General features: G+C 35.9%; 1 protein-coding gene across 1 annotated transcript in view; it reads right to left on the bottom strand.

The window, feature by feature from the left end:
- LOC309863157 (transmembrane protease serine 11E-like) overlaps window positions 1-12,793 on the bottom strand; it is a 43,116-nt gene that overhangs the window by 17,932 nt on the left and 12,391 nt on the right. Inside the window, exons 2-5 of the mRNA XM_082727617.1 lie at window positions 9,712-9,836; window positions 5,557-5,678; window positions 4,018-4,085; window positions 962-1,125 (exon numbers count right to left, since the gene is read on the bottom strand). Coding sequence (XP_082583743.1) covers window positions 962-1,125; window positions 4,018-4,085; window positions 5,557-5,678; window positions 9,712-9,836 — 479 coding nt within the window. The remainder of the gene's footprint in view (window positions 1-961; window positions 1,126-4,017; window positions 4,086-5,556; window positions 5,679-9,711; window positions 9,837-12,793) is intronic.

Genomic DNA, 12,793 nt, shown 5'->3' with positions numbered 1-12,793 from the left:
GACTACTTGTTTAAATAATAGTTCTTTTATATATTGGGGTAAGTGTCACATTATTTAAATGAATCTCATATGTTTAGTTTTGCTTTTTCAATGGGCTACTAGAATATTTAAGATCCTATGTTTAGCCCACATGATATTTCTATAGCATTGTTCTATAGCACACAACTTGACTCTTAACCAAACTTTTACTTCTACTGAGGATCTTCTGTGTTTCTTACTTGCTAGTAATGAGGATCTATCCTTGCTTATTTTGTTCTCCAATACCCAACAACAACAAAAAACTCAAACTATTTAAATTAGCTGTAAACTAAGTATGAATAAAACAAGTATAAATAAATTATAAATTTTTCATTGGTGAATGGGCTAAGGGAAGAAAATGTAACAAGGTTTATCAATGAAACTTGAAAAAAAATGTGTGGATGGCATGAATCTTTCCACACATCATACTCTAGAACATAAAATGGAAACAAGATGAAGGAGAAGAATATACAAAGCTACTTTCTCCATTTATAATTGGCTGCTATAGCTGAAGTGTAAGGTCCAATGCAGGAAAAGAAACCAGTTCCAGAGGTAAAGACAGACTTGCGTAGGAGGCATAAGTTTAGAGTAATATAAAAAATAAATAATTCATTTTAATCCCAAAGAAATGTTCTATTGGTAGCAAGAGTCAATAATTGAAGGACATCCAAAACAATTTTTAAAAAATCAGTGCCTAAGGGGCAACTGGGAGGCTCAGTCATTTGAGTTTTTGTCTCTTGATTTCGACTCAAGTCATGATCTTGAGTCATGAGAATAAGCTCCATGTAAGGCTCCATGCTGGCTGTAGAGCCTGCTTGAGATTCTTTCTCTCCCTCTGCCCCTTCCCTCCTCTCTACTAACTGCCCATTAGTGCCTAAGACCAAAATTAAGATGGAGCTGTTTTATGTAAGAGAATTAAACTAAATAAGAGAAAGAAACTTACTTTTAATTTCAACTGATGCAGGATCTAATTTAGGGGGTCCTACAGCATCTTGCAGCTTTTCAGGTAGAACTTGTTGGATAATTTTATCAATGGCTTTAGGATCCTCAGTAGAGCGAAATTTAAAAATCAACAGCATATGAGCCAACACTCCATGTTCCTCTTGACTGTGGACCAATAAGATAAAAATATATATATATGTCTTTAAAAGATATAGTTTGGAATTAGATTTATGGTAATATAACAATCTATTTTTTTCTTGATCATTCATTTGAAACACACACAAAAAACAAACTTATAATGTAATTTAAAAGATCCAACTTGGGGTGTCTTCGTGGCTCAGTTGGTTAAGCATCTGCCTTCAGCTCAGGTCATGATCCCGGGGTCCCAGGATTGAGTCCCCACATTGGGGGGGGGGGTTGGTCCCTGCTCAGTGGGGAGTCTGCTTCTCCCTCTCTCTCTGTCTGCTGCTCTGTCTGCTTGTGCTCCCTCTTTCAAATAAATAAATAAATAAATAAACAAACAAACAAATTTATTTTTTAAAAGATGTAAAATTATTTTTAAAAATCAAAATAAAAGATCCAATTTATTTTATTCTATATTCCTATTGTTTACTACATATGAAACTTCTGAATCGGCCACCCTGATAGTAAGCTAATACACTCACAGTCTCTCTAACACCAAAATGTCTAGTTGTTAATATAAAAAGACACTCTCTTGTCAATCATTTAATACTACCAGATATAGTGTATGGTCAATCCGGAGTCAACTCTGGCTTTGGTTTTCAGGTTTAATTCGCTGTGACTTAAATCCAATCATATCTCTTAAGCAATGTCAAGCTCTCCTAAACAACTTCTAAACCTAAGGATATTAGAATGCTTAACCAAATTGTCTTGACTTCACCTAATTATATTTTCAAGATAGAGCATTAATCAACCTTAATGTTTTTAGAATGAATTACTTCTTGGATGCATCCTTGACTTCTCTTTCTCGTTCTTAGTCAGCTACTCTACCCCTTTTTCTTCACATGCAATCAGTTCTCAGAGAGTCTTACTCCTCACTCTACAATGTATTGACTCCTTATATAAACTGTAAGTGGGAATATAAATTAGAGCCTCATTTTAAACAAAATGGACATTTTGTTTATCAGTTATACATTTGATGATCCATTATCTCTGATACAGCACTCTTTTCAAATATACTCGTGTGTACAAAGAGATTTATACATGTTTATCATAATCTTGCTTTTAAATCAGAAAAAATATGTAAAACCCAAGTGTCCATCAAAAGGACATTGGCTGAACTCCTGACATTATTTGTAGTGAAATACTATATAATGAGTTGTTGAGAAGATGTCTTTTGTTTCTCACCTCCTTTCACTCACTGAGCAAATCTGTACAACAGTTATTTATTCTGTCTTCTTTCTCTTAGACTATTCCTATACTGGCTGACTAATAGAAATAAAACAAACAAAACCCCGTCTCTACCCCAGATATTCAATTTATCTCTCACCTTCTCATCACAGCAAACCTTCTTGAAAGGATAAATTACACTCTGCCTCATATTTACTTTCTTGCATTCTGCTTCCTCCCTTTCCATTCTACTGAGCCTTTTCTCTACACTAATTGACTTCCTTATTGACATATCCAGTGAATTCTTTCCAGTCATATTACTTGGTTTCTTGGGAGTATTTTGTCAATGCTGTAAATTTTTATCTTTCATGTCAGTGGTGCCTTTCTCATGTTTCTTTTTTTTTTTCTTCTCCTTCCCTGTATATTACCTAGGATTCTATTTTTTTCCCCATCTCCTTAACTATTGTTTTCTTCAGGCTTTCTTCATCATCATTTTTTTCCTTGCATTACCGTTTTTCTGAGAAATTCCGCTTATATCCACATGTTCCAGTACTCTTAGTTGATAATGAACAAGGCATATCTTTAACTCAGTTCCCTTTTCTTCCGCTGAGTGAGACCCTATTTCAGGTTCATGTGGTCCCCTAGTATCTCAACTCAACATCTTTAATACTGATGTCATCTTCCCTACAAACTTGTGTTTCTTCTTATAGATTTCAGAAGAAATACTAACAAGTAGGAAGAGTACTAGGAGGAAGAAGAAAACAAATTGGAAAGTGATTTGGAAGGTAAAACCTGTAGAACTTAGTTATTCATAAAGTGTGAGGGGCCCAGGAAATGGAGGAATGTAGATTGACATCCATGTTTCCCATTAGTGTACTTGGGTTTCACTTGAGTTAGAGAATTTTCTGTGGAATTTCCATGTGGGGATGTGCATAGACACATCAGTTTTGATTGGAAATAGAAATTTAGATTTCAAAAGCATATGAAGTCATGTGGGTGCATGAAGACCCCTTGAGAGATTGAAATTTTAAGGCTGGGAGAAGTAGATACAGATCCAAGAGAGAATAATATTTCAAATGCAGGAGAATAGATGTCAGCTAAGTGATAGACTGAGAAGGAATTCTTGGAGTTTTTGTCATTGAAATAATACTGGAAACAGCTTTCATTCTATTTTTGAGAAATTCAAATAATTTGTATTTAGACAATATATTATTTAAGATCCTAATATAGTATTTTTCTTAAAATGGAGTGCTCTGAAATTCTATTTATTGATGGTTGACTATCGATCAGATTTTCTTAGGTAAATATTTGGAGCAGAAAGGGGTAGAGAAGAAAATGGAGAAATAGGAGATTAAGAACACCTCATCTACTACACTATTTTACATAAAGGACGATTGGCTACTAAACTAAGGGATATGGCTTAGGTCCCTATTCATGCTAATTAGTTTCCAAAAAAATTATTCGATCATATAGCCACCAATAACACCTCTGTCTTTTGAAATTATTCACCACACAAATGCTTTCTTATAGTTTTAGAGAATGTATAAAGCAAATTGTAACCCATGACCTAGAACAGTTGTCAAATGAATGTTGGTTTAATTGAATTATATGATATCACTAACTTTTCACAACAGTATTTATTAGTGACCAAGTTCACAGCTTTAGTTTTAAACTATATTCAGAAGTCAGCATTTTAGTTCTACATACCTGAACCTGATAATGTGAGACTTGATAAATTCTTCCCTCAAAGGAGATTTATGAAATGCATCTTTCACCTGTTCCAAAAATGTTGAAAATATGTCAGTGAGAATAATTTCTTCAAGTCAATTTAAAGCTCTAAGGAAAATTTAAAAACAAAACAAAGCAAAACAGAAAGTATTAATCAACATTTCACAATGCACTCAACTTGAAGAATCTTTTCTGGTATTCTACGCAGTGATTTCAAATGAACTCTGCATTAGAAGTTATAGTATTGGGGAGACATAGTAGTGGGGCCAAGAGTGACATCGACACTCAGAAAGATACTAAAAAGAATAAACATACTTTTTTTTTTTTTTTAAGAAAGAGAAACTGTTCATACTCTCAGATAGAGACTTCCATGTAAGTAAACACAGGAAATGAAGTAATTCTGCCAACTGATGGTTGAGTCATAGATATGAGTGTGTGACAGTGTCACACGGTTCTTAAAACTAGTGAAAAATTTGCCAAATATAGTAGCATAACTTGCTTCCAATTCAGTATTAAAAATGTTCTTAGAAAGGCCCATGTGAACTAGGATACTCAGTCTACCTAATATGTTCTGTTAGGTTTACTTCAATAAGGTAAAAAAATGCATCTTGTGGAGATATTTCTTACTACTATAATTAAGAATTCTAACCAGCTTAAATTTTTAAGTTAGGAGTCAAGGTAAACATGTCAAGTATTTCTTGGTCTCAGTGTGTGAGACCAAGAGACTAAGTAATCTGACAATGACTACAAACCAGGCTCTTGCTCTCCTGGTCTATACTAATAATTTTTCCACTTTTAAAAACATTTGATTCATTTCTGAGGATGAACGTTGAAGCCTTTAAAAGATGAGCACCCAGGGGCACCTGGGTGGCTCAGTGGGTTAAAGTCTCTGCCTTCTGTTCAGGGTCATGATGCCAGGATCCTGGGATGGAGCCCCGGATCGGGCTCTCTGCTCAGCAGGGAGCTGCTTCCCACCCCCTCTCTCTACCTGCCTCTCTGCCTACTTGTAATCTCTGTCGGTCAAATAAATAAAATATTTTTAAAAAATAAATAAGTAAAAGATGAGTGTCCATGTGTCTCCTATAAACTTATCTACCCAAAAGTAGTCCAAGGTCAGATATTTGTAAATATAAAAATACTATTCAAGTATGTGTCTGGATAGTTTCAATCTTATGGTCTTTTGCTCATGGTGTCTTCTATAGAATACAGCAGTCATATTTTGGGTCACCCTCAATTCCCAGAATTTCTGGACTCTGCTGATTAAGACTGTAGCACTAGCTATGGAAGAATGAGTGGGAGGGACATGAAGGAAGGGCTAAGGTCACTTGCATCAGCCCTGCAAGACATACTCTCCCAAGTCATGTATTGACAGTTTTGTTACTTCTTTCTGGCAGGGCTGCTTCCCATTTTTCAAAGATAAGCAAGATTAGTTGAATGAATATTATGGAAACTAGGTACCAAAAAAATGGATGTAAAATTATAACAAATGCCCTAGAAATGGAGGAAAAAAGTGCTTACCATCGATTCAATTTTCTGGCTCATTTCTGTGAAGTTTTTAGAACCTTCTCTTCCAAAGTCGCCATAGAGTTTGTTACTTGTAAATGACAATGTGCTATAGTAATTGTAGGTCTTCCTTTGATCTATGAAGGGAGAGGGGAAAAAAGAATCATACTGTTTATCAGATGTACGTAAAGCATCATTATTTCCATGTTTGGTGATTTCTAGAAAGACTGAGACCAGAGAGAAGGGCCCTACCTCAGATCATCATCTCTATCACCTTGCCTTGAGCTTCATGGTTATCTCAGAATAAAAGATAACAGCATTCATCATTATAAGATTTAGAGTATAAAATCCATAAGAAATGCTTGTTGTTCCTATGGGCTAATTAGTTATGTATTATCGATTCCTGAATTAGCCACGAGAGGCAGCAATTCACACCATCTGAGCATAAAAACAAGAATGGACTTGGAAGTTTCCCAAGAGTAAATGCACTTTTATATTCCAAAAGTAGATTTCTCCCAACTCAGTAAAATTACATATTAATTTTGGTCTCAAGGACTATAGTGTAGGAAAATTAATTTGGGGTAAAGAAGATGAGGGTAAGGATGAAAATGTTTGAGGTTCAGCTAGGGAGCTAGAGCTGCCATTTGGCATAACCTTCCAGGGATACTGGGCTTCGCCTGGCTCCCTTGTCACTCCACTGGTTTTCTCCCACCAGCCACAGAGATTGGCTTGTCTTGCCATTGTGTACATTTTCTGCATCCAGTTAAACAGCCCACATTTTTGGCCCACTGAAAATTAATAGAGCATCCATCTACACATCTATATGAAACAAGTATGAGCCCTAAGAAGATTCATTCATTCAACAAATATTAATGTTAACTACCTTTTCTATGAAAGAAACTAATACTCAATACTCTGTGTTGAGTATTAGGAATATTATGGTGATCAAAACAGCTGTGTGTGTGGTTATTGTAGGATAATGGAGTGTGCTTCCCCTAATCTCAATTTCTTTCCTCTTCTCTCTTGCTTCTCATTCTTTCCTTCTTCACTAGAATCCCAGAGGAAAAGGAAAGTAACAGTAGGCACCTGTGTCCCAAGCATATTCATGTATCTCATTTAATTTACCATAACTCCCATGGGAAGGCAGTATTGTTCATATTTAACAGATAAAGACTACAGTCTCAGAAATGTAAATAAGTTGCCCATCCCCAACATGACATAGCCAGAAAAGACAGAATTGGGTTTCAAGTCAAAGTTTAATTCTCAAAGCACAAACCTTCTTTATATACCACTTCGTGGAGTGGGAAAAACCAAACCCATTCACCAAAGCTGTAGGAGACGTCTCTTATACATAAGAATTATGGAAAAAACTACTGGTAAATTGCAAAAGAACATCCCAGCTGTCCCAAGGATTTGGTTGGATTGACAAGGCTAAGGAATGGCCAGTGATACAAAAAGAGATGAAGGGCAGCCTGAATGGTCAGTACCTTCCGGGAATTAGCACCAAAGTGAGGGGCTAGGGAGGTTTTGCCTTTCTCCCTCTTTACTTAGCTCCCTTTCAGTGAACAGCCTTGACATGAATGGCCAGAGTGAACTGAAATGCAGGTAGGTCCCTGGAAATATACATAATCTCAAGTAAAGTTTTTAATTTACTGAAATATTAGACATTGGGTCTAAATTGGGCCTAAGAATCTGCATTTCTAACCAATTCCCATATGTGATAATGCAGATGATGGGACATAACCCCTCATTGGGAAGTTAGTATCTAGAGAGGAGAATGGACTCTTCCACATTTTAGTCCTATATATATATTTTTTAATTTGATTGAGGGCACCTCAGTGGCTCAGTCAGTTAAGCATCTACTTTCAATTCTGGACATGATCCCAGGGTCCTGGAATCAAGCCTTGCATCTGGCTCTCTGCTTAGCGGCGAGTCTACTTCTGTCTCTGCCTCTCCCTTCTGCTCATGCTCTCTCTCTGACTCTCTCTCTCAAACAAATAAATAAAATCTTTAAAAAAATTATTAGATTAATAAATTTGAAATTACCATTCTAGAAGCCCCAAATGGTCAAACACCATTGATTTCATATACCTCAACCAAATTAACAACTTGTGTGTAGTCAATATTTTACTTTGAGTCAATAGACTCAAACAGGTCACTAAATGTCAATATTTCCCAGTTGCTAGAATTATATGGCATGTGTAGTTGTTGGAAAATATTGGGGACTATTAACAGAAAAATAAGAAAATTAAGGATGAACATTAGTTTATTGACAATTTTCTGAAAAAGTTTGTGAATCTGTTATCTACAAGGATGTTGCTCATAATAGAGTCACCTTCTATCATTCAATTCACAGAGGGACAGAAATGCAGTCCCAAAGGCCCCTGAACACCAGCTGCCACACACAATGCTCTGTAGTCCTGGGCTTTATACCAAAATAATGTCGTTGTTGTTTTTTTCAAGGTAAGTCACCTCCATCTTAATCTGTCTGTTTCTGTAACTATTTATTTTAGTTTGCTTATTTAGGTATGCCAACTCCTAAATGCTCATGTGCTATATCCACTCTGTTCTTTGTTTCTCTGTCAGAACAGAGGGCAAGTCACACATGTAAGACAGTAACTGTTTATTCAGGTGTGCTGTGTAGGCAGTGTGGAAGTTGGGTATTCCATATTACTAAACTGATCATTCAAACAATAGGATGCAGGAACAGGTGACTGGAAAAATCTTGCCAGGTTTTCATTGTATGCATGTGAGCAAGATGGCTTGGGAAGAGGCAAATGGAGAAGCAGTAAGAAACATTTTCTCTCACTGAGACAATGAGACCTCTAGCTTTAGTAGGAATTCTTTGTGATGTCAAACAAACCAAAGTATGTCCCTTTGAAAATATCATAGGTTTGATTCACTAATCTTTATCATTCAGTATTCAATAGATATTAATTATTTAATATGTGGCAAGATCCTTCTAAATTCTGGGAATATTAAAAATTAACAAAACATAGTGTTAAGTACCTGTGAATTATGACACTTACAATATAATGAGACTCAATATATTCCTAATGGAACTGTAGAATTATAAAGTTATTTTAGCCATTTTTTTTCTTTTTAATTAAAAAGACAGTCCACAGAAATAACCAAAATGTAGATACTCCAAAATTTAAGGACTTAAGTGTATGAGTAAACTCAACCAAAAAACGGTCTTTACTTTAAATATATTTTCTTTAAACTACCCAGAAATGATCTACCTTGCTTTAGAAATTGAGGCTGGAATTGAGATTATGTCTGTCAGTGGAGGACGATAACCAATTTACAGATCACCTTGTCTCTTTACAAGAAAGCAACTTGTGCAAATTCCCAATTAAATTAGAATCAAGTAATTAGCTTCTTTGGTTACAGTGTCTTGAACATCAAAGCATTAGCTAGTCACTAAGGGAGATATTAAGCCAATAGGTCATAGTGGAGTCAACTAATTATAACTTGAGGCAGAGTAGAGGGAAACTTCAGAAGGGTTGTTATACCCTGGAAGAACAGTCCTGAAGTACCCTGGGGACCTTTCTAATAACAGAGCAGACTCATGGTTCATCTAGCTGTGAGATACCTGATTACCACAGAGTGAACCTCTTTATAATTAACCTTCTCAGCATATTCTATCCTCTTTAATCACATGCAATACATACCAAAATGAGATTAAAAACAACAGAAACAGACACTTACTAAACAATATATAATTATGAGCATTTTTCCAGCTTATTAGTACAGAACAGAGATGACTTCTCTATGATCCTTGATTATGTAATTATCTTTTGGGCTCTCAGGATGTTAGTAAGTTGGAATAATTTTAAATCAAGGTGATTGCTCTGCATCCTCAAACAACTCAACACGTTCAACTCTAGCTCTCCCATGGTCTTCCCCTATTTAATATTTGATTATCGCTTATTAATGAACATAAAAACTAGCATGCTATTCCCAGCAGGAAGCATTGCTACATCAAAGATAGAAGAAAGAATCCTCCTTGGCTTATAAGGATTATGTGAGAGAGACAAGGCAGGTAAAGAATGCTCTGCCAATGAGTTGTAGTCATGAATGAATAAGCCTGAGGCAAATCAAAACCAAAATGCACATCAGGAAACATTTGGGGGTAAGTGACATGATGCCAGGGAAGCCCGTACTTACTGTATCTCACATAATGAACAGTAAGTCCAATGCACACGGCCACGACAATCAGGGAGATAAAGGTGATGAGGCCAATAACCCAGGGTTCCAAACAAAGTCTCTTCCTGTTCTTCACCACAGCTGGCCTGAGAAAGCAAGCAAATAAATGGGTTATATCACAGGGCACACCACACCCACTCCTTGGGTAAAGTAGATATCTCTGGGGAATTCAGGACCCTCACATGGTAGAATACTGTTTAGGTTTGGAACTGATTCTGGTCCCAGGCTGCTGAAGCCAATTCCGGCTCTGGTTGCCTGATCTTAGGCAAGTCATTTGACATCTCTCTACCTGTTTCCTCATCCATAAAGGGAAGATGATTGTGATAGTACCTATCTCATAGGATTGTTGTAAGGATTAAATGAATTATTACATATAGAGTGTCTACAACAGTGCCTGGCATGTAGAAAATACTTAGTAAGTGTTAGCTATGATTTATTGCACTGATTATGTCCAAAATAATGAGTTAGGCACAATCAGAGCTATGAAAATGTTTAAAGCCTGGTTTTACCACTTTAAAATCTTAAAAGGTCTGTGAAATATGTTACAGCTTGATCCATTCTGTTCCAGATAAAATTTCTATTTTACTCTATTTTTCTGAATTATTTCCAAACAAACTTTGAGAATATACTTAAGAGATTACCGGAATTTCCTCTAGAGAACCTGAGTGCTTGTACTCTAAATTTCAGTAACACTACAAGAAATCCCTTCTGCATAGGATTCCCTCAACCTCTCCCATTTTTTTTCTGCTTTCAAAAACATGTTACTGAAAAATGTTGTCAGTTGGGCTTTTGTTTAATTAGACAATTGCTGTTTCCTTGTTTTTAGTAGTTGCTAAGCAAACTCAAAAGTTAGAGAAAATAAAATAAGAGTCAGAGTTGGCTAAGGAGTTTGAATATGAAGCTGTTATTTTATATTTCTTGAGGTATTTATCATGCTGGTAGAATCACTGGCAAATATGCTTATCTCCAGAGCACTGCCTGGTACGGGAGGGCTGGGACGAAGTGTGGTGTGATGCTGAAGGAACACAGAGAGGTCAGTCACAGGGGGGAGGATTCTCTATCTAGCTCTTCCCTTAACAGCTATGTGACTTGGACAAATCATTTAAACTCTGAGCTAAGTTCTTCCTCTGTCAAGAAGGGACAGTATAGACATTCGGTCTGAAGCACATGGTTGATTCTGAGATCCTGAATGAGATCATGAACGTGAAAACTTTCTGCAAATTGCACAGCTACTTTTGCAATAAATAATTTCTGCTTACAGGAAGCAAGGGGACTCAGTTTCCAATTATGTAGGACCAAGATGTGACATCATCTTGGGACCTATCCCATCATAGCTTGGCTCTGCCTCGATGTTTTGTTTTGTTGGAACTTGGTCACAGAAGTCAAGACTGTCGTCATTACTACATGACTCTGCCCTCCTGAAGGCACTGAGATACAGTGAAAGGCTCTAGAGACTCTATCTGGTCTCCTGTATTGTTCCTGTGATTTTCCTATGAGACTATACAGCCAAGGACATGTCATCTTCCTCTCCCCAATCTCTTCAATGTTCAGTCCTCCCTTAAATGATATTCCAAACACCTGATCCTACAATGGCAATTACTGAAAGATAAAAAGATTGCTCCATGAGGAGGTCATTAATTTTTTATGTGCAAATGTGCCTAAAAACCCTAAAAATTAATTCCTGTTCCTTCATCTCTGAATACTTGCTCTTGCAGAAGAAAGAAGATGTGCATAGCAGATGTAAACAAAACTTTAGGGGAAATATGGGGAGGGAAGGGCTTCTCAACTAATGTCAAAACATGCCAGATGAAGACTATGAATTTGTAATTATAGCAAATGTGCTGTAGTTATCAAAAATATATGATCACTGTGTAGAACTGTGAAATATGGCAGAAGTTCTAATTGTTCTACAACTTTTGATCAAAACAGAAAATTAAAACAACACAGCCATTAAATTGATAGGATAAATCTAGAAGTATCAAGATGGAAATAGTCAATGATATTTTACATTTTAAGGAAAAAATGTTGCAGAAAAATATGCATTGTATGTTCCAGGTTTTTTAAAATAATTTTTAAAAATTTTTATTTATTTATTTGATAGAGAAAGACAGCATGAGTCGGGGAAGGGGCAGAGGGAGAAATAGACTCCCTGCTGAATAGGAAACCCAACTCGGGGCTAGATCCCAAAGGCCGTTGCTTAACTGACTGGGCCATCCAGGTGCCCTCATCAAAAACATTTTGAATAAACTATGAGGAGAGTCTGATTTTGAGTCTTGCCACCAACTTATTTATTGTATAATCTTATACCAGTAGATTCAATTCTCTCTCTTATATTTTCCATGTCAACCAGAGATGATAATTTCAGACCCCACCTAACATGATGAACTATGTAGAGATAAAAATAGTAAAGTGGTTTTTTTTTTTATTACTTTGAGTTCACAAGAAGAAAATTATCAGCAAGGTCTATTATTATTATCATCATTATTTTAATTATTAATAATAATGGTAATGACCATATTACTGAGATGTTTGTCATTTGAGACTTTAAATCTTCCCTTCTTAGTCTGTATGGCATTGCTTTGCAAACTGATTCAGCCTGTTTCTTAATTACTTTCTGTTGCTCTCTCAGCAAGAGATTAAGTAATGAACTACTTCAAACCACGCGTGGTAGAATTGTGTTAAAAAAGATAGGTAAAATGGAGGAATAAATCCATTTGACGTATCAGTAGACAATTACATAATTAACCCCTCCTGTACACAAGTCCTTGTGATTATTGTGGCCTTTTGAAACTTATCTGAATCTTTTCATGTAAAATCACTTTCAGACTGGATAAATTCTAATAGCTTCAATAGGGTCAAATTTATTTCTTTCTATGATTTTTCCTTTCAATTTGTGGAGAGTTGTGAGTAGATGATGAATATAGCAGTTAAAATACAGGTACATTTTTATAAACCTAAAATTGTCAGAAGACAACTAATATGTCCAGAGTTGTATCCAGAGTTGTGCTATCACTTCTTCATGTGTCATTTTAAGAATGGTACT

This window comes from Mustela nivalis (assembly GCF_964662115.1).
Source record: "Mustela nivalis genome assembly, chromosome: 4".
Taxonomy (NCBI): Eukaryota; Metazoa; Chordata; class Mammalia; order Carnivora; family Mustelidae; genus Mustela; species Mustela nivalis.
The sequence above is the reverse complement of the archived record's forward strand: the minus strand, read 5'-3'. Positions and strand labels throughout refer to the sequence as shown.